At 35.1% G+C, this 21,107-nt stretch overlaps 1 protein-coding gene across 2 annotated transcripts in view; it reads left to right on the top strand.

The window, feature by feature from the left end:
- LOC131675316 (dynein heavy chain, cytoplasmic) overlaps positions 1 to 21,107 on the top strand; it is a 995,688-nt gene that overhangs the window by 165,108 nt on the left and 809,473 nt on the right. For both annotated transcript variants that reach the window (XM_058954251.1, XM_058954250.1), the window contains exon 5: positions 15,533 to 15,668. In XM_058954251.1, coding sequence (XP_058810234.1) covers positions 15,533 to 15,668 — 136 coding nt within the window. The remainder of the gene's footprint in view (positions 1 to 15,532; positions 15,669 to 21,107) is intronic.

Raw genomic sequence — 21,107 nt, 5'->3', positions numbered from 1 at the left:
TAAACCATTTATAAATTTTATACATATAGACAATGTATTATAAAGGTACACATATACAAGCTCGCGCTCACGCACACATGCAAACACACAATGAATCGCTGTATTCTCCAAAAATTGTTTTTGCATTGTGTACATGAAAATTGGTTGAAAATTGCCCTTTTAAATTGCTATGAAATTGTAAACTGTTACAAAAGTAATTCTTCCTTTTGTAACAAATTCATGCCTCCAACTTCTTTTGATATTTTAATCATCGGTTTACACTGTGGATTTTGGTGTGTAAAATGTGTAAAATAAAAATTATTGCATAGGTCGATTAAATATGTTCTTTTAACTTATTAAGTTTGATTTTGACTATGATTCCAGGTTTCATCTAATATATACAATTAAAACAATAGCGTGAGCCGATGACTGTATAATGTCAAGAGCAATTGAAGACATATATTTATTTTAAAATAAAAGGATCACTTGTATAAGAGCTTAGGATTTCATTACCATTGTAAGAGACAATTTCATGCAATTTCATTTCCTATAATCATTTTTAATTCAACGCACGTTTTTTTTAAGGTAGATTTCTTGTTATTTTTCAACATAATCTCCTTTTAGCTCGATACACTTTTCCTGTATTTTCTCACTAAACCTGTCAAATAACGACGCATAATACTTTCCGATGATCGTTTATCCTGTTTTATAAATAGTCGATGAAGATAATTCCACGTGCATCCCAAAAAAACAGTAGGCAAAACCTTGCCGGCCGATTTCACCGTCTTCGCTTTCTTTGGAGCTGGTTCATATTTCGTAATCTGTTTTGACTATTTTGACTGTTTCTTCGTCTCGGGAGTGTTATAGTTTAATCATTTTTCGTCTACAGATATGATTCGACGCAAAAAGTAGTCCGAATTACGGTAAATGCGTGCCAAGAGGGCCTTAGCGGCAACCACATGACTGCGTTTGTCTTTGGCTGAGAGCAGACGCAGCACCCATATTGCCGAAATTTTTTTCATGTCCAATTTTTCATGCAAAATCGGAATGACGGTTCCTTTTGATACCCCCGTAACCTCAAATTCAAATGTTTCGTGCAATTTTATTCTCCGATCATTTAACACCATGTCGTGGATTTTCTCGATCATTTCGGAAGTAGTCACTTCTACAGAATATCCTAAACGATATTCATCTTTTGCGGATTTACGGCCACATTTAAATTCATTTACCCAATTGCAAAAAGTTGCAAATACAGGAGCAGGTTCACCATGAACTGTATCTAACACAGCTTTGATTTCTGTAAGGCTTTTTAAATAAAAATGTTTTATCACCGCTCGGAACTCACTTTTTTCCATTTTTAACGGTAAGCAAAAGTTGTTCACTTTGATCGGCGATAACAACGAAACCACTTGATGGATCTGGCTGGAACTTTGACAGCATTCTAGATAGAGGTGATTGCTGTTCCAACATAATTTGTGATGCCCTGCATTCTATTTTTTGAATTTTCTAAGAACTTATTGACCCACCCACATATCATTATGAACGACTTTTGTACGAAATTTTCGACAGCGTTTAATATATCACTAGTTAGGTACCAATTTTAAGTATTATAAATAACTCTAATTTCCTAATGTCGTACTTTATTATGTTTGTAGAAAGTAAGAATGATCATTTATTTGACATTTGCTAGATATAATGTTTTGTTACATCTGTTGATAGGAAAATATCAAATGTGAAATGTTTTCTGTAAGTAAATTCTTGTATGGAGTGTTAATATGAGGTGATGGTTACCTACATAGTACCGACATATAGCCAAGTACGATCTGTTTTTTGGTTGAGTGTTGTTAGGGGTTGGTTTATACTGAAATCATGGTATTTATGTTTTGCATTAATAATACAGTCACTGTGATCGCTTATAGACGTTAATGATAATTTTTTCAAAAATTTATTTTTCGGTGGAAATGTACGTTTCAAACTTTAGTCATATTTATTCTTTCGGAAATGAAATATATACTTGACATCGAACTTATACGCTCACACACAATCACGTTCGCATATACCTGTATTTTAGTTAAAGAGTTACCTTCATGTAGTAAAGTAAAATTCAATATCTCTAATAAAGTACATTGTTTTTAATATAGTTGAGCCGACAGTATCAAATTCCGTTGTGTCTATAACAAATACTTAAATTTGCTTTTCATAAATGCACTTGTTACTCATATGGAAACATAAATTTGAAGCAAACATAAATTTTTATTTACGCATTTTTTTCATTCATCCGATTAAAACGTCAGATGTCCGTGACGGTCTCCTTTTTAAGATTAAATTATTTTCAAATTCATGTGTTGTTTCATTGAATATTCATTGTTTTTATAACTATATAACTGCAGATTGCGAAAATCTTAGAGAAGAAAAGTGACAAGCGTTTCATATTATTTTTGGAGTTTATCAGATTCATTATTGAAAATGAAGGTAACAAATTTGGTGAAAGGTAATATTCACTCTATTACCGATAATGATAATGCAGATAATCTTAATAAATTTAATTAAATTAACTATAAGGATTTGAATCTGTTAGTTGCTGATATAATGCCTTCGAATCTTATGTGCATAAGTAACAGAATGATTGCCAAAATGGTTTTTTTCGACACGGGTATTTTTAAAATTCCAAATAAAAGTACTGAAAATTGTGTAAGTGATTTAAATAAGCAAAAGTGGGTCGTATGTGATCTAGAAGATAATTCAAGCTCAAATGGATCAGTACCATCCAAAGTTAATTGTAGAAATAATGTTAGTGCATCTTTCAGTAGAATTAGCTATAACGACCAAGATTATTTTGGAAAGGAAATTTCGTTCGTAGATCAAACACTTGATTTTCAAGAAAATGCGAAATCCACTGTTTCTAAAAAAAATACAAACTCTATTAATGAAATACATAATGTTCTAAGTGATTCTAAATTAGATGAAAAACTAGTTGAGGGAATATTCAAGATTACTCCAGATTTTTCATGTGAATCAATAAGTATAATAGATGATTCGAATGACTTGTTTTTAAAGAAATCTGCGCAAACAATTGTTGAAGAAAAGAAACCAATAGAAATAGCATACTCTTTGCTAGGAAAACTTTACAAATATGAGTATGCTTTCAATTGCGTTCTTTTTACTAACGACATTAAGTCATTGTTATTCAGTCAGTCGCTAACTGTATTTAATAGCACAAGCAATTACGTTATTAAAAACTTAGGTGTGGAGGGTAACTGCTTGTTTAGGTGTTTTTCCAAGATATTGTTTAATACAGAGGAGCAGCATGCGCTTTTGAAAGCATCTGTAGTTTAGTACGCGATCTAAAATTGACTGAAAGTGTATTCTACAGCAACATTCTCTAATGCTATGATGATGATCAACTGATTATGAAAGTTTTATAAGAAGATCGTGCGAATTTAACACCTTATATAAAGTAGGTATTTTAGTAAAGATATTTCATTTGAATTTACAAGTATTTACTGAACAATAAGATAAAGTTATTCAAAAAGAAGATGAATGCAAAAGTATTTCGAATGATCAATCTTACTTCCTTATCTTGCTAACTGGTTCACGGGTTTCGGGCCATTGGGTCCTTTTACAAAAAGTAACGGAACTACAATCTACGAATACAGAAATAAAGAGCAGTTGTACAGGTATTTTACAGACAAACACTAATTTTCAAGTTGAGTATGAGAAGGAGAAACCTTTCACATTCAACTTGAATGCAGCTACTGAAAGGATTGTACAAAATGAAAATTCTTCAAGAAAAAAAGTTATCCTGTAAAAAAGAAAAGAAACTAATTCTTGAAGCCTTTGAATCGACAAAAAACCTGAACAAAAATATGCCTTGTTGCCAACAAGAAGTTGCAATAGATGAAATTGATGGTGATTACGCTTTCAAATACAAGAATGACAAAATCAACCTTGAAAATATTGTCAGTTATCCTACGCAATCTGGAAAACAACGCCATGCATCGAAATTTAGTTCATACAAACTCTTTTACAATAGTTCTGCAAACAAAGACAGTGTGCCAGATTATGAGTTGTCAAAAGATGACAAAGAAACGTATTATGAAAAGAAACAAATTGCAAAGATAAATAAAAACGCATTAATTTATGATCTCAGAACTGTTGAGTTACCGTCGCGTAATTTTAAAGATGACTTCGGCATTTTAAATGATGATAAAATAAGAGCAGTAATTGAAAACTGTATGCTATACAAATGTAAATGTACGTGTTCGTTAAGTTTTCACGGTGGGATTCGGTACAATGAAAGAAATAATGTAACGTATGGTGCATGTAAATATACTACTCACAAAACTGCCCGATTCAAATTTAGGATTTATCATGTTCAAAATTAAGTTGGATTTTTGCTTGTATCGTCTACAGAGCCAATAAAAGTAGTTCATGAAAATACTATAATAAGTACCTGCTATAAAAACCTTAAGAAAGGAACAGCGCAAAAAATAGATAGCAGAGGCCGAATGCAAAGGTGTACAAACCTAGATGATCAAAATACTTATAATGAAGCTAATGGTAAAAAATTTGCAATTACTGCTGAAGGTGATGATTATTCTGCTACATGCAGAAAGTCTCTATTTTACCATCGATATCATAAAATTTACCTCTCCATTTATGGAAAAAAAACACTATCAATAACTTCAATTTAAAAAAACAAGTATCAAATAAGTATTAGATTCCAGGATTTGTCCAACACTTACTTGAGTCATAGATGCCATATACATTGTTTTATGGACTCGGCTTGCCTTCGATATTATCGATAACAATATATCAAGAACAATGCATACATCGAAAGTGCTACTAAAGTTTTAAAAGAATAAGTTTTTAAAGGAAACATGAAATCGTGCCGTATGCAATTCGTATATCTCCCCCGCCCCTCTCCCCACCCGGCCCCTACACCTTTCAGGAAAGGCAAAATTCTACAGGCGAATAGGCATGATAATCATACAATTTTTTTTATTATACTCAAACTTGTTTTACAATTTTCAATAGCTTTGCATGCTATATTGGTTTCCTTAAATAATTTTATTCCAGCTTTTTTTGTACAATATAATGCTGTAATCAAAAGAACAATCAAGTTCATAGCCACTTGTTTATGTTAGTTAGTTTATTTATTTTCAACTTATATGTTACATTTGGTTTACATTTCTTAAATTTCTATTTGTGTCTCATATCCAGTTTGTGTAGTTTATTATGTATGTGTTTTGTGTATGTGTGTGTGTGTGTGTGTGTGTGTGTGTGTGTGTGTGTGTGTGTGTGTGTGTGTGTGTGTGTGTGTGTGTGTGTGTGTGTGTGTGTGTGTGTGTGTGTGTGTGTGTGTGTGTGTGTGTGTGTGTTTTGTAAATATGTGCCTTTGTAGGTGTGTCTGCAACTCTTGTGTCCCTGTCTTCTGCGCCTGCCTGTTCCTCTTTTCTTCTCATTTTTCTTTTGATTAATCTTCTCTTCCTCTTTCTCTCTCCAAGATCTGCCTTTTCCGCTCTTCTGTTTTCTTTTCAGCTTTTCCTTTATTACTTTCTTTTGCCTTTTCACCTTTGCCTTTCCTTTGCTTTTGCTCTCCTTCTTGCTAATCATTTCATCTATCTTTCTCCTTATTAAGGCTTTGATACCTTTTTCTTGTTTCCTATTGCTCCCTCTGCCTTTCCTTTCCTCAACCTCACTTATTTTTCCTTATTATCTTATGATTTGTTTTCTAGTTTACCTTTTTCTTTCTCTTTTTCGATTCTTCTTCTTTTCCATTTTGCTCCATCCTCCAATACCTGTTTCCTCTCGCTTGTGTACTTGCTATTACTTGTGTCTTGTGTGTGTGTGTGCATGTGTATGTTTATGTTTGCGCGTGTGTTCGTGTTTTGTGTGTATGTGTGTATGTATGTGTATGTATGTGTGTGTAGATGTGTCTGCGAGTCTTGCTTCTCTTCTTCGTCTTCTTGCTTTTCTTTTTCTTTCTTTTCTTCGTTTCTTCTTCTTTTCCATTTTATCTCCATCATCCACGCTATCTTTTCTTTGCTTCCTATAATTATTTTTAACCATTCTTCCCCTTCCTTTCTGCTTTCTTCACATTTTTTTACTATGTGTTTCAATTTTCTTCCTCTTTCATACACATTCTACATCTCTTATTTTCTTCTTTTTCCCAATACCTGCTTCCTCTCGTTTCATTACCTAACCTAAATCTTTCCCTTATTTGTAGGCCTTTTATTCTTCCCTCTCCTTGAATTTTCTTTAACCTATACCTTTTCATTTCTTCTTTCAGCTCTTTCCAATCGTTTATGTATCTTGATTTTTCTAGTTTTTCTTCTAGTTCTTTTTCATCTTTTTTCTTTAGCTCATCTCTTATTTCTTCCCAAAACTCTTCTCTCATTTCATCTCCCTCTTCCCTCTCTCTGTATATTTTACTTTTTTCCAGCCTTTCCTCTCTCTCCTCCTTCTTACCCTTTTTATCTTTTTCTTTTCTTTCCCTTTTCTTTAATTCTCTCCATGCTTCATTTTTTATTGTGCCATCTCTTTCTTCTCTTATTTTGTTTTCATACTTCATTGCTCTTTCTAATGCTGTTTCTTTCATTTCTTGTCTTCCTGTTTCCCATCGTATTAGGTAACTTGGCGTGTTTCTATCTAATCCTAATACCCACTTTATGTATTTTAGTTGTAGTCTCTCTATTTCCTCATATCTCTTCCATCCCCAGATTTCTGCTCCATACATAATCACGCTTTTCGCCAGGGCATCGAACAGGTTCATCCGTAGCTCCCAGTTTTCTCTAAATAGCTTTTCTCCTAGCCCCCATAGTCTTCCTAGTCTCATATTTATTTTCCCTTCTACCTTCTTTATCTCCTTTTTATTTCCGTTATTTCTGCTTATCACGTATCCCAAGTAGCTGTACTCTTTCACCATCTCTATCTTCTCACCTTCCCATTCGAATTCTTCTTCCTTCCCCCTTCCTCCTCCTCTCCTGAATTTCATTATCTTTGATTTTCCTACTTTTAGCTCTAACCCCGTTTCTTCCAGGTATCTTTTTAATTTTTTCAGCATTGCTTTCATTCCACTTTCACTCTTTGCCATCATCACTATATCATCTACGTATCCTAATGTACATATTTTCTTCCTTCCTATCACTACCCCTCCTTCCTGCACCTGCTTGATCTTCACTTCCAGGTCGGCGAAGGCAAGATTAAATAGCGTGGTGCTCAAAGGGCACCCTTGCCTTACGCCTTTGTAAGTCTCAAACTCCCCAATTATTTCTCCTCCAACTTTTACCTTACTCCCTGTTTTCTTGTATATTTCTTCTATACTATTCCTAATTTTTCTATTTATCTCTTTCTCTTTCATTGTTTCCCATATTTTCTTCCTCTTTATTTTAACAAAAGCGGCTTTCATGTCTGCAAAGAATACGAACAGTTTTCCTCCTTTTTCCCTTATTTCCTTCCCTATTATTGTTTTTAATATATATATTGCGTCCATTGTTCCTCTTTTCTTCCTAAATCCCATCTGCGTATTGCTTAGCGTTTCTTTAGCTTCTAGTTCTCTTTCCAGCTTTTTCCTCAGTATTTCCGCATATATTTTATATCCCGTATCCATCAGCGTTATTCCCCTATAGTTTCCTACTTTTTCTTTCCTCCCTTTCTTATATAGTGGTACTATTATTCCCTTCCTCCATTCTTCCGGATATCCTTCTCCGCTCCATATTCCGTTTAAGCATTTTGTCATATCTTTTATCAAGCCTTCCGTGCCTTCCACATACGCTTCATTTGCTATACCATCTTCTTCTGTCGCCTTTTTCTTTTTCATTTTTCTTATTACCTCTTTTACTTCTCTTTCTTTGATTTCTTCACCTTCCTCTCCTTTGCTGTCTTCGGTTTCTTCCCTTTTGCTTTCTTCTTTTTCTTTCTCTCCCAATTGTTCCTTGAAGTGTTTTATCCATTCTTCTTTTCCTATATTTTCATCTAACTCAATTCTTTTCTTCCTATTGCCATTCACTTTATCCCAGAATTTTCTTCTCGTCTTATCTTCTCTTATTTCTTCTGCCACTCTTTTCCCCTCATCTTCTTTTGCTTTTCTTGTTTCCTCTCTGTATTCTCTCTTTGCTTCTAGGTATTTGCCTCTGTCTCTTTCCCCTTTTCTTACCTTATTTAATTCTGCCATTACCCTTCTCCTTTTTGCCTTACATTCTTTTCTCCACCAGCTTTTTTTTGATCCTTTTTTTTCCTATCTTCTTTTTTACAACTGCGTTCTTCACTCTATTTTTTATATCTTACCATTTTTCTGTTCCCTCTATTGCGTCTATCCATCTCTGATACTCCCTTATACCTTTATCATGTATTCCCTCCCTCCGATCTTTATTTCTCCTACTAATACCTCACTTGTCCTTTCTTTCTTCCATTCAACCTTACTCATCCCTTTCCTCTCTCTTATCGCCATTATTCCTCCTCCTATTTCTCTTCCCCTTCTTCCTTCCCTTCTTGAGTCTCTCCACTCTATGCTGTACCCTTTAAGCTGTTTCTCCACACCAGTTCTTGCCCCTTGCCTCTTCACCCAGGTTTCCGTTAGCCCTATTATGTCGAATTCCCTAACATATTTCCAGTCGTCTTCCTCCATGCTCCTCACCCCCGCCACGTTCCAGACTAGTATTTTTACTGCCTTTCTCCCCTCTCTCTCCCTTCTCTCCTCTCTCTCTCTTTTATCCCTATTGTTTTCGCAACCCTTCCGCCCCCTTTCCTACCATTTTCCCTCTCTCTCGCTCCACCACCATTCTTCTTCCTCTGACTTCACCCCGTTATGCCACATCTTTACCTCTTTACCTTTACTTTTTATTTCTTTCGCTTTCCTTCTTACTTCCTCTCTTATCCTTCTCTGCTTCCACGTACAGTCCTCATCTATGTATATCTTTTTCTGTGACAGATTCTTTTTCTTCTTAATAATTCCTGCTTTTTGTTCCCATGAAGCGCATCTAATTTGCCACATGTTTTTTCTTCTTTCTCTCTGATCATCCCTCTCCGCTATTCCTCCTATTCTTCTCAGATTCACTATCTCTCCTTTCATTTCTAGTACCTCCCTTAACCAGACCTCTACCTCTCCCTTCTTTTCCCATCTTAACTCACCCTCTAAGTCTGTCACTATTATATTGTTTATCCTACTTTCTCTATCCATTTTTTCTCTCATATGCTCTAATTCTTCCTTATTGCCTACTTCTGTTCCTCTTTGCTTCTTGTTTCCTCCTTCTATGCTTTCTTTTAGTTTCACTCACTCCTCTTCCAACTAGTCCATCCTCTCTCCCCATTTTTCCTGCAGTTTCTTTTCTCTACGTTCTGCTTTTTCCCTTTCTTCTTTCGTCTCTTTCTTTCTTTCTTCTCTCTCTCTTGTTCTTTCCTAACTTTTCCTATTTCCTTCTCTCATCTTTCTTCTGTTCTTTTCCCCTCTGCCTCCATTCTTTCCATTTTTCCCATTATTTCTTTAAACATTTCTGTCCGTTCTTTCCTTTTCTCCTCCCATACTTCTCTTAATTCCCTTATATCTGTCCGTATCTTTTCCATTATATCTTCTGCACCACTACTTTTTCCCACTTCTCTTATCGTGTTGTCCAATCCTTCTCCCCCCTCCCCATCCATCTCGCTTCCCTTGCTCTCACTCTTGCATCTCTTTGCCTCTCTCATTTCTCCTCTATTATTCTCCCTCAGCCCCTCTCCGCTCTCTCTCCCCCTCACCACCTTTACTCTTTTCTTCTTTTCCTCCTCTGGGCCTTTCTTATCCAACCTTCCACCTTTATCTCTTAATTTTTCTGTTGTCACAAATCTTTCCATCCTATCCCGTACGCCTTAATTCGACTCTCTATATCTACCCGTGATCCCACCTTTATTCCCTGTCTTACCTTTTCTGTCTATGCCTTTACTCCTTACCGCCCCTCCTCTCTGCCTGCCTTTCCCGCTTTCTGATTTTCTCTCTTAACCTCAACTTTTATTTTTTTTTTCTTTATTCCTCTCTCTCTGCTTTTTCCTGCTCTTCTCCAGGCCTCTCTCTCTCTTCTTCACTCCTCCGCCTCCACGCTCTTTTCACCTCTATTTCTCTCTTCAAACACTTTTCCTCTTTAACTTTCTCACCAAAATTCGCGCTCACATCCAAGACACGTCCACACTCCCCTCGAGTGAGATCTCGACTCTACTTGTTTATGTTTTTTATCAAAAATATATGTTATGCTTGCAAATAACGCTACTTATTATAGCTACAACGTCGAATAAGTATATTAAAAAAATATATATGTTAGTTTGTGATTAGAGTTTTAGATTATACTGTACATATATTGTACATTATCTATTATCTATTGTAGTGGTTCCTATATTCCCACTATCAATGTTGTTGCTTTTGAATAGTAGAAAAAATGTAAGGTACATAAATAGCTTTATGCGTGTTGCATCATCGCTTATGTCGCTTATTTCTAAGAGATTATACTTTCCTTTAATTTCGCTTTCTAACATTAACAATATCATGCGTTGAAATGTTTTCAATGGTGGAAACAAACTTCGAATAAACTTTATAAGAGTACTCGTCGGGCTCGTCGTTATCAAAATCAATAACGAAACAAAATCGTACATATCTACTCGTATGACTATTCCGGATTGATACTGTTGCTGATACGGGTATAAATTACAGTCTTTACATATCTCAATTTATACAGTTTGTGACGGTAAACGTCAAATTAGCGCTGATAATATAACCTAATTGCTGCCTGCGGGGGCAGCACCTACCGGAGAGACGAAAAACGTAACGAAGGAATTCGGCGCGCGAGCAGACGGAACGCGCGCGATTGAAATTGAATCAGTGAAGCATTGACCACCATCACGATCGCCCGCTTTTTCTCGCTAATACCGATCCTTGTGCCGCTAACGACTTGACGATCAGAGAGGAACGCCCAGATCAACGACGATAGTGATTGCTGCTGCCAAGGTGCCGGACAACTGCCAAGGAGAGAGACCTGAGCCGACGAAGAAGCGTCGCCTTTCACGAGACCGGCTGAGTGTGTGTGAGGTTTCGCTATCGAGGGCGAAACCGCGTGTACGCGAGTTCGTGATCCGCGACATAAACACAAAACGGTTCCCTCGCAGTGTGACTGGTTTAGTGTCATCTTCGCACGCCTACGATATTAAGGTAAGCTGGCCAGCTTAATCTCGGGGCCGCGATACGATTGCATGAGCGACGATTAATTTTCCGACATCTCAAGCGTGCATGTAATAGCTCTTCCAACAAAGAGCAGCGAGCGTCACGACACTGCATGATATCGTCGAGCGAGCGTCGATGTAAACAAACACGCGGGCCGACCTTATGTAGCATTTGATAGATAATAAAAGGTTCTATTCGTGACATTAACAAGTGCTTTCGACTCGCTCATTCCGTATTGCTTCCACTCACTTTCTCATAGGTTAATAAATTTACTGGTTGACTGACATCTGTCTCCCCATGCTCTCCGGATTGCGTTTTGAGCATAGATGATTACATTCGCCCTCTAATGAATCCGCGCGAATAAAAATCATTAAACGGTATCTACCCCGTTACAAGTTAAACGTAATATTTCCTGTAGAAGATATTATTGTACATTTTCATGTTATTCTGTATTGATACAAGGAATGAAATATTTTTATTTGTAATATTAGAACACCATAAAACACTATGAAACAATATAAAACAGTATAAAATACCATATAATACCGTGGAAGCCCATGGAGTTCCATAAGGCACAATGGAGGACTATGAATCCATCAAGATGCGTCGAACACCATAAAACACCATAAAACACTATGGAAACACATGGAGCCATAAAGTACTATGTACGAGGTGTGTTCAAAAAGTAACTAGAATTTTTAAATTTCGCGGGTTTGGAGAGTCCGCTTGTATAAAATTTTTTTCTATTATGTTGGCACACATGCCCCTGAAGTACGATAAAATTTTCAGCAATATTCATTGCTTACTTTTTAAGTGGCAGCCGCTAACGTTAGACGTGTTTTTCGAGCTCGGCGATTTTTGTTTGTGAAAAAAAATGGATCAAAGAATTTGTATTAAATTTTGCGTAAAAAATGAAATAAAGTGTAGTAAAGTTTGTCAAATGTTAACAAAGGCATATAGTGAGTCTGCTATGAGTAAAGCAAGGATTTATGAGTGGTATAAGCGTTTCCAAGATGGCCACGAAAACGTTGAAGATGACGAACGACCCGGACGCCCAAGCACATCAACAACCGATGAAAACGTGAAAAAAGTGAAAAAAATGGTTATGAACGATCGCCGAATCACAATCAGAGAAGTCGCTGATGATGTTGGCATATCAGTTGGCTCATGCCATCAAATTTTTTCGAATGTTTTGGGTATGAAACGTGTGGCAGCAAAATTCGTTCCAAAATTGTTGAATTTCGAACAAAAACAGCGGCGAATGGAAGTTGCTCAGGAGTCGCTAAATGAAGTCAATAACGATGCAGAACTACTAAAACGTGTTATAACAGGTGACGAAACATGGGTTTATGGATATGATGTCGAAACTAAGGCTCAATCGTCCCAGTGGAGGCATTCTGGATCGCCAAGACCGAAAAAGGCTCGACAAGTGCGGTCGAATGTGAAGGTTATGCTCACTGTGTTCTTCGATTTTAATGGCATAGTGCATTATGAATTCTTTCCACAAGGTCAAACAATCAATAAGCAGTACTACCTACAAGTTCAACGTTGTTTGCGTGAAGCAATCCGAAAAAAACGCCAGGATTTGTGGCAAAACAATTCATGGCTTTTGCACCACGATAATGCGCCTGCTCACACTTCATTGCTTGTTCGTGAATTTTTGGCCAAAAACGAAACTGTAACGATGCCTCAGCCTCCATATTCGCCAGATATGGCTCCATGTGACTTTTTTCTATTTCCAAAAATAAAGAGAACATTAAAAGGCCGTCGTTTTACAAGCATAGATGACATTGAAAGCGAATCGCTGAAAGAGCTAAAAGCTCTTACAAAGATCGAGTTTCAAAAGTGTTTCGAGGATTGGAAAAAGCGTTGGCATAAGTGTATTGTATCTGAAGGGGACTACTTTGAAGGCGACAACATTAATGTAGATGAATAAATAAATATTTTTTTCATAAAACGAAAATTCTCGTTATTTTTTGAACACACCTCGTAGAATTTTTTTTGTTCAAATGAGGACGATTTTCCTTTATTTTCTCGCTTAACTGGTCCAACAACGACGCATAATAGTCTCCGATGATTGTTTGTCCTTTTTCTAAATAGTCCACGAAGATAATTCCACGTAATCCTCAAAAGACATTGGCCATAAACTTGCCGGCCAATTTCACTGTCTCCGTCTTCTTTGGAGCTGGTTGTCCTTTCACAATCCACTACTTTGACTGTTCCTTCGAGTGTAGTGGTGTATCCACGTTTCGTTTACAGTTATGAATTGATGCAGAAAGTCGTCCGGATTGCGGTGAATGTGCGCTAAGAGGGCTTCAGCAACCAACACTCGACTACGTCTGTCTCGACTGAGAGCAAATGCGGCACCCATCTTGCCGAAATTTTTTTCATGTCCGATTGCTCATGTAAAATCGAAATGATTGAACCTTTTGAAGCCCTTGTGGCCTCAAATGTTTTGTACAGTTTTGATGTTCGGTTACTCAACACCATGTGTATGGATTTTATTGATCCATACACATCGTGGATTTTATTGATCATTTCCGGAGTGCTCAAGTCTATAGGACGATCTGAACGTTGTTCATCTGCAGTCGATGTACGACCACGTATAAATTCATTTACCCAATTGTAAACAGTTGCAAACACGGGGCAGATACACCATGAACTGCGTCTAACTCAGCTTTGATTTCTTTCGAAATGTTTTATCACCACTCGGAACTCACTTTTTTCGTCATTGTTAACGGTAAGCAAAAGTTGTTCACTTTGATAGATGATAAAAATGTAACTACTCGATGGATCTAGCTGAAACTTCAACAGCACTTTATTTAATAGTGACACTTGCTGGTGCAATATATGTTGAGATTCTTTGAGCACCATCTCTTGGATTTTCTATGGACTTATTGACCGACCCTCGTGAAACATTTTATTATGTTTCAACACAGGATTACATCATGGTATATATCATTTTGTGATAAAATCTTAAAAATTTATTCATGATATTTTAAAATCATAAAAATCAACAGTTAACGTCATTGTGTATTTGTACCAATAAATTATTTTGACAGTTATACGTAATTTCTAATTATAAGAATATTAAATACAACTAATTTTTAATTTCAATTTTCACACTTTTTTGTGTTCACAAATTTTGATGTATTCATGCATTATCATACGAGAATGAGATATGCGTGCCAAAAGTGCTAAACATCATTAAATTGTGATTATAAAAAGAGAATCGATTTAGGTAATAAATTTAAATTATTATGATTAGCACACGACTCTATTTACAAATTTATTACGGGAATTTTCAGGATGCAAAGATTGTTCTAACTACTTAGTAACGCGCGTAAGAGTGTTTGGAGTGGGAAAGAGAGGATTTCAGTGGAAGAATATCATGCAATGAATTCATTAAAATAAATTTTGATTGCTGGGCCAACTACAAAAAAAGAAATATAAAGAAAGAAACAATAAAACTCAGTAACTACGTTCCCGGATTGGCAATGGTACGATGCTGTTCATGGAGAGGCGCTCAACTGTTCTGGGCTGACAAGAATGTTCGCTCACGCAACGGTGAACCTCTCTGACCACTTTCGAGGATTATAAGTCGTTCAATGGTGATCATTAGTTGCATTAATTCTCACCGTTGAGGATTTGGTCACTTCGAAAGCAACGATGTGCAAGTCTTCCGTGTTCATGGTAACGGAAGAGAAAAAAAGAGAAAGAGAAAGCTCATACTGCCTCCAGCTGTAGCTGCTACTACAGGCCGGTTATTGCTGTAACTTCTCACTGCCTTCCCTCGTTGTCGCTATAGCTCCGGATACCGTTGTTGCTGCAGCTGTCTCCTGCTATTACTGTTCTGGATCGCTGGAAAGCTTCCTGTCGTGACTGTCGTCCAAATGCGAGTGCCCGCACAGCCGACGCCCATCTAAAATTCTTCAATCGTTTCTTTCTACCTCGCTATCCCCCCGCTTTACGACTCATCACCTTTACGACTTATCAAATTCCGCGCCGTTTCTCTCTCCTAACTCCGCGAATCAACATTTCAAACAAACACATCAAACAGATAAGCCGAGCATTAATGGTACACGTATGTACACACGCATGGGCGCGACTTGACGAAGGTGCGCCCGCAAATCGTGAGAAGCGACGAGTGACGGTGTAATCACTAGTGAAGTGATTTTCCCTGTCACATGATATTCAATTCCATGTATAAAGATATTACTGACAATTTTTTCACCCCCTCAAAATTTTTGAAACCTGCATTGGAATTATTAATATTTCCTGTGTCTAAACCTGTTCTTAATGGAATGATCATTTGTGATTCCAATATAGGATTATTAATTATTATTATGCATTCTAATTCTTTTGTAGGTTCAGTATGCTCAAAGTACGTGCTGTAAAATGAGTTCTGTGAGAGATCTTCCTCCAATAGCTGGATCAATAATATGGGTTAAACAAATAGATTTTCAACTTACCATGTATCTCAAACGTGTTGAAGATGTACTAGGTAAATAGAAGACTTTATTAACACTTTACTGGTATCTTTGTACAGTTATTTTCGTAGATTGAAACTGATTTGATTACATTTAAAATCATGAAGTATAAAAAGTGTGCCAAATATTTAAACACTCCGATAATTGTGAACGAATATATTATTTCTCAGAAATTGTATCATAAGTAATATTGAAGATGATCGATATGCAGTTACTATTATGATGACAGACCGTAATTAGGCTTAATTTAATTCTTTAACCTAATTAATTTATTGAAATTAATCTGAAGATCAGAATAAAAACCAACATGATGTACAGAAAGAGCAAGGTTGTGAGAAGCAATATTGCTTGATCTTGTTCTTTCTCACTCAACAACCTTCGAGAGTTATCATGATGATAGGAGGAGGGGCCATAAAAGTAAAATCTATCTTTTCCCATGGATTTTTTCTCATTGTAAGAAGGTTTAGAATTTATCATTGAAACCGAATAAAATTGTAGAAATCCGAAGATTTTTCTTACTCTAATTAATAATAAATAATCATGCCCACTTAGAACGTCTTATCAAGTTTTCATTTTGAAGCTTCAATTAATCAGAAAATAGCGAAAACCATAAAAAAATGTCCGTAATATTAATAGGTTTTAAGTAATTTCGTAAATTATTATAATTAGAAACCAGATAATAACTAATTTTAACAATCATCATATTGTAATGCGTACACTTTCGAAATATATTTTTATAACTACAAAATAACTAATAAATAATTCATCTTTTATATTTCAACATGAAGTAAAACAAATATTAGAATGATAATGAATTTTTTTTTATGAATCTTCTAAATTTCGCAAGTTTTCTTATTGTTTTATAATAGATAAATATTGAATCATTGTATTGTATAGTTATTACGATTGATTATTAATTCTTTAATGTTAAGTAAGTAATATATAATCAAATAAATCCGCGATAAGAATTATAAATAATAGCAACACTCTTGTCTCGAAAATGATACTCCAAGAGCCATATTTGGAGAAAAAGGCTCAAGCTTAAAAGGGATCGCCCACTTTTTCTCTGAAAAATCACGCTCAGAGATTAATAAAAAAATACTAGATAGGATAAAAAAATTTTTCTACTAATACAAAACTTAGTCTTCATCAAAAAGTTGAATTGAAAAAAATTGAAAAAAATAAATATCGCCTACAAACACCACTTTTCGCTCGTAGTACCTTTGAGCTGAATCTTACGACAAAATAAATAGCACCATTGAATTCTACGTCAAAAAATACATCGAAAACATGTATCATACTTTTTTACATAATGCGATGCTTTTATTAATTTTAACAAATAGAATGATTTTTTACGCCGGCCAACCCGACTAACTACGTAGAAACTTAATTCTTTTAAATTAAAGGTCAACCCAACATTTCTTTCATACATAGAATATATGTTTTCAATGTATTTATTGAAATAGAATTCCCTACTCAAAAACCGCTAGCAGTAAAAAACCTCGAGAAAACCTGGATTTATTATTTTAGCGCTTTTTTTGTTGGACCCAACGATTAAATATGTCGTATTCTATGTAAAAAATACTTCTGAAACATTATAGAAAAGTTTTCATTTTCTTTACACTATGAAGAATTAAATATTGAACTTTGATGCTCTTACAAGGAAACCCCCCCAACCCGACCTCACCGATTTCAATAATCTTTTGATATGTTATAGTTCATCAAAAAATAAGACATACGTATTTTTTTTATCGGCGGAAAAACACTTTGAGGGGGTGAAAACAACCCTCAAAGTTCACCCCCAAAAATAGATTTTCCAATGTATCTCAGCATCTAATTGATATTTTACGACCAAACAAATTTCATATCACTTCTCATGTGAAAAGCAAACTAGCACATGCAATTCCGACCACAAGGGATGCAACCCTTATTTTTTTTATTTAAAATACTATCTATTTCATGGCTATTTTTATGAAAAAAATTAAAATAACCCGAAAAAAATTGGAAAAAATATTACCCTACATAAAATACAAAAATAAAGTTAATCTAGTCAAGGTTTTTTTTGAAACTACCCCCTTAAAGTTGAAAAACCACCCCTAAAAAATTGTTTTCAATACATTACAGGTGGTGTTGATAATTTACTGTAAAATACGTTAAGCATCATTTATACTGTACAAACACAACTATCTCGTGCAGTTTCGACCACAAGAGTTGCAACCCCTAATTTCTGTCATCGAAATTTTTACCTTCTTTGTACCTATTTTTGAAAAAAAGTTCATAATGAGCTTGAAAAAATTAGTAAAAATATTACCGTGGATAGAATAAGAAAAAAAATTTACCTTTTATTTTTAAAACCACCCCTTATGTTGAAAAACCACCTCCAAAAAATTGTTTCCAATACATTACAGGTGGTGTTGATAATTTACTGTAAAATACGTTGCTCATCACTTATAATGTACAAACACATTTATCTCGTGCAGTTTCGACCACGAGGGTTGCAACCCCTAATTTATGTCATCGAAATTTTTACCTTCTCCATTCCTATTTTTGAAAAAAAGTTCATAATGAGCTTAAAAAATTCAAAAAATTATTATCGTGGATAGAATACGAAAAATATGTACCAATTCAAGATTATATCACCCAACAAGACCCAGAACTGGGACAACGTTTTTCCAAAGTATTTTGTTGCGCCGATTCCGAATCTGTCCGGAAAAATGATCCATCACCAAGTAGCAATTTCTAAAACTCCCCTTATATCCCAATGGTAATTTCCCGCACGAACCCGCACTATCAGAATGCTTACAACCCCCCCTAATAACCCCCTAAAAACCTCCAATGAAAATGCCGTTAGCCCCCCACTAATAGCCCGAAGACATAGCTGAGCCCCCTTGCAACCTTATGGCAATGCTTGCAACCCACCGAATAACATAATGGCAACGTTATCAACCCTGCTAACTACTGGGGTTATTAGGGGGTTATTAGGGGGAGGATCTTATTGGGGGGGGGAGTTATTAGGAGGTTAATGAGGGGTTGTAAGCAATGCCATTGGGGGATATTAGGAGGGTTATTAGGGGGAGGTTTATTACCATCGCCATTCGGTGATTAGGAGGGTTGATAGCATTGCTATTGTTTTTGTTGGTTGAGTTTTTCTCCTTTCTTGTGACTAAAATTGTAAACTGCCAAGTAATATATATTTAATTGATTTTTATATGCGTTACTATAATTCATTCAGTTACCAATTAAAAACAATCAAAAAAATTAGGACGGATTTATTGTTCATACTTCTTACAATAATGATATTCTTCATAGAAGTGCTCGAAACATAATGATTTTTTGCACCAACCGCAACGTATAATAGCCACATTTTTGCATCCTTCTATGTCACAATGTGTATTGCAGGAATCTCCAAAACTGTAAGCAACAGGATTGTCAAAATTTTCTGGTTTTTTAGTGAGGTAACCACTCTTGAACCAGGAATATTTAAAAAGATTAGTATATCTTGGTGAAGATAATTGATTGTGGACTAACGACTGAAGTTTAATAATGTTGTTTCTTTTATGTAAATCCAAATCATAATTCATCAAAATTACGGTATCTGAAAATTGGCGGACAAAGTTCTTCCATATGCGAAATCCAAAAACATCAAGTGGCTGAATTTTTCCCGTTGTGCCAGTCGGTATTTTTTTAAAATTTATAATTTTATCACGTGGAGTTACAGTTTCTATGGCACTGTCACAATGACCGCTCCAGGAGTCAAGCAACAGCATCGTATTGGAACCTACATTAGGGAAATATACTTTTTGCAGCCATATTTTAAAGAGATCTAAAATCAAAAATCTTATTTGTAATATCATTTATAATGATATTAATTGTAACTAGATGGGATTATGTATACCTGTAGTCAACTTTCCAGATTTAGATGCTTCTACGTAAACATTTTCGGATCTAAATAAAGTGCTTTCAACAATGGATCCAAACTCACCGCTAGATTCCTTCAAAACTAAAAAGCGTGGTGACAATAATTCTCCTGTGGCTGATATGAGTGGCTGTATAGTATAACTGTGGGTTGTTGAAGAAACTGATTGTACTAAACACTGTACCTGCTTTTCTCCTTCAACCGCTAGCGTTCTTCCGGAGTGCATTTCCAGTTGGAATCCGCTCTGATCAGAATTAAACACATTATGAATTCCAATTATTCTTATGCCTGCTTTAACATCAGCAATAAAAGTATTTGCTTTAATCGTTAGTTCTGAATTACTTTCTAGTGTTTTCTTGGTTATAAACTTATTTATTTTCCGGGATACTATTCTATGAGCTTTCTTGAATTTACAAAGCCAGTTATCCGAAGCTTTGAATCTTACATCTTCTGATCCTATAATCTTTTGAGCTTGCAATGCCCATCGACATATGTCACGATCATGAATGATGTAACCAGCGTCTACTGCTGCTTTAAAATTATCAAAAGTGTACTGACAAATTCTTGCAATTTTTTCTCTATAAGTACCACCTTTGTTGACTGTATGAGCCCAACGTTTCAACTGACTCACAGATGAAACTTTCTTAAATTTTTGACGTACACTTTCAACACTTAAATTTTTTTTTTTGCCACTTCTCCAGTATTCTACGGCTCTTTGCTTATATTCAAAACTGACATCTTCATTGTCTTTGGTACAATGGTCGGTGGGTGCTTCGAAATCGTCAGGAAAATGGTGTTGAACTTCATCTTCTACTATTTTTGCAGCATGATCTTTGTAATTTTCTTGAAAATCTAATGTATCTTCAACGATCATATCTACTTCATTGAAATCATTCACGGAATCTATTAAAATGCTTTTAATTTTTTTCGACAATTGAATCTCTTTATAATTTGTCTCACTTTGAGGTATTTGTAGAGTTTGAAAGTAAGCTAATAATAAATTTAAAACGTTCAGAGCGTTAATTTTCATTTTTTAATCTGAAATAAAAAAAAAATATATATATATATATCTTATATATCTTCTATTATATTAAACAGAAGGCGCGAAATTCTCCGTGCGTCCGTCCATCCATCCGTCCCCTTTTTTTCCTTATTTTTCCTCTGTATAGATCTCTCCTGATATCGCTGGGAAATAAGAAATAAACTGAATAACAAATAAACAAATTAGGATAAAAACAAATAAATAAACAAATTGATAAGTAAACAATAATGATAAACAAACTTATAGAAAACATTCATGAAAAAAATTAATTAATAAATTAAAAAGTAAACATATTAATTAATAAACAATAATAATAAATAAATCAATAAGTAAACAATAATTATAAACATCATTAATTAATAAATCCTCATAATCAGTGTAATTTCAATTTTTTTAATAACAAATATTGAAAAGCCGTAAAATTATTTGCATATAAAAAATAATTTTATAGTTATACTTACGTAGCAGGTACTACGAAATACGAATTAACGGAAT

The sequence above is a fragment of the Phymastichus coffea genome, unplaced genomic scaffold, assembly GCF_024137745.1.
Source record: "Phymastichus coffea isolate CEN01 unplaced genomic scaffold, Cenicafe_Pcof_1.1 PCOF00018, whole genome shotgun sequence".
Taxonomy (NCBI): Eukaryota; Metazoa; Arthropoda; class Insecta; order Hymenoptera; family Eulophidae; genus Phymastichus; species Phymastichus coffea.
This window is presented reverse-complemented; position numbering and strand designations above follow the sequence as displayed.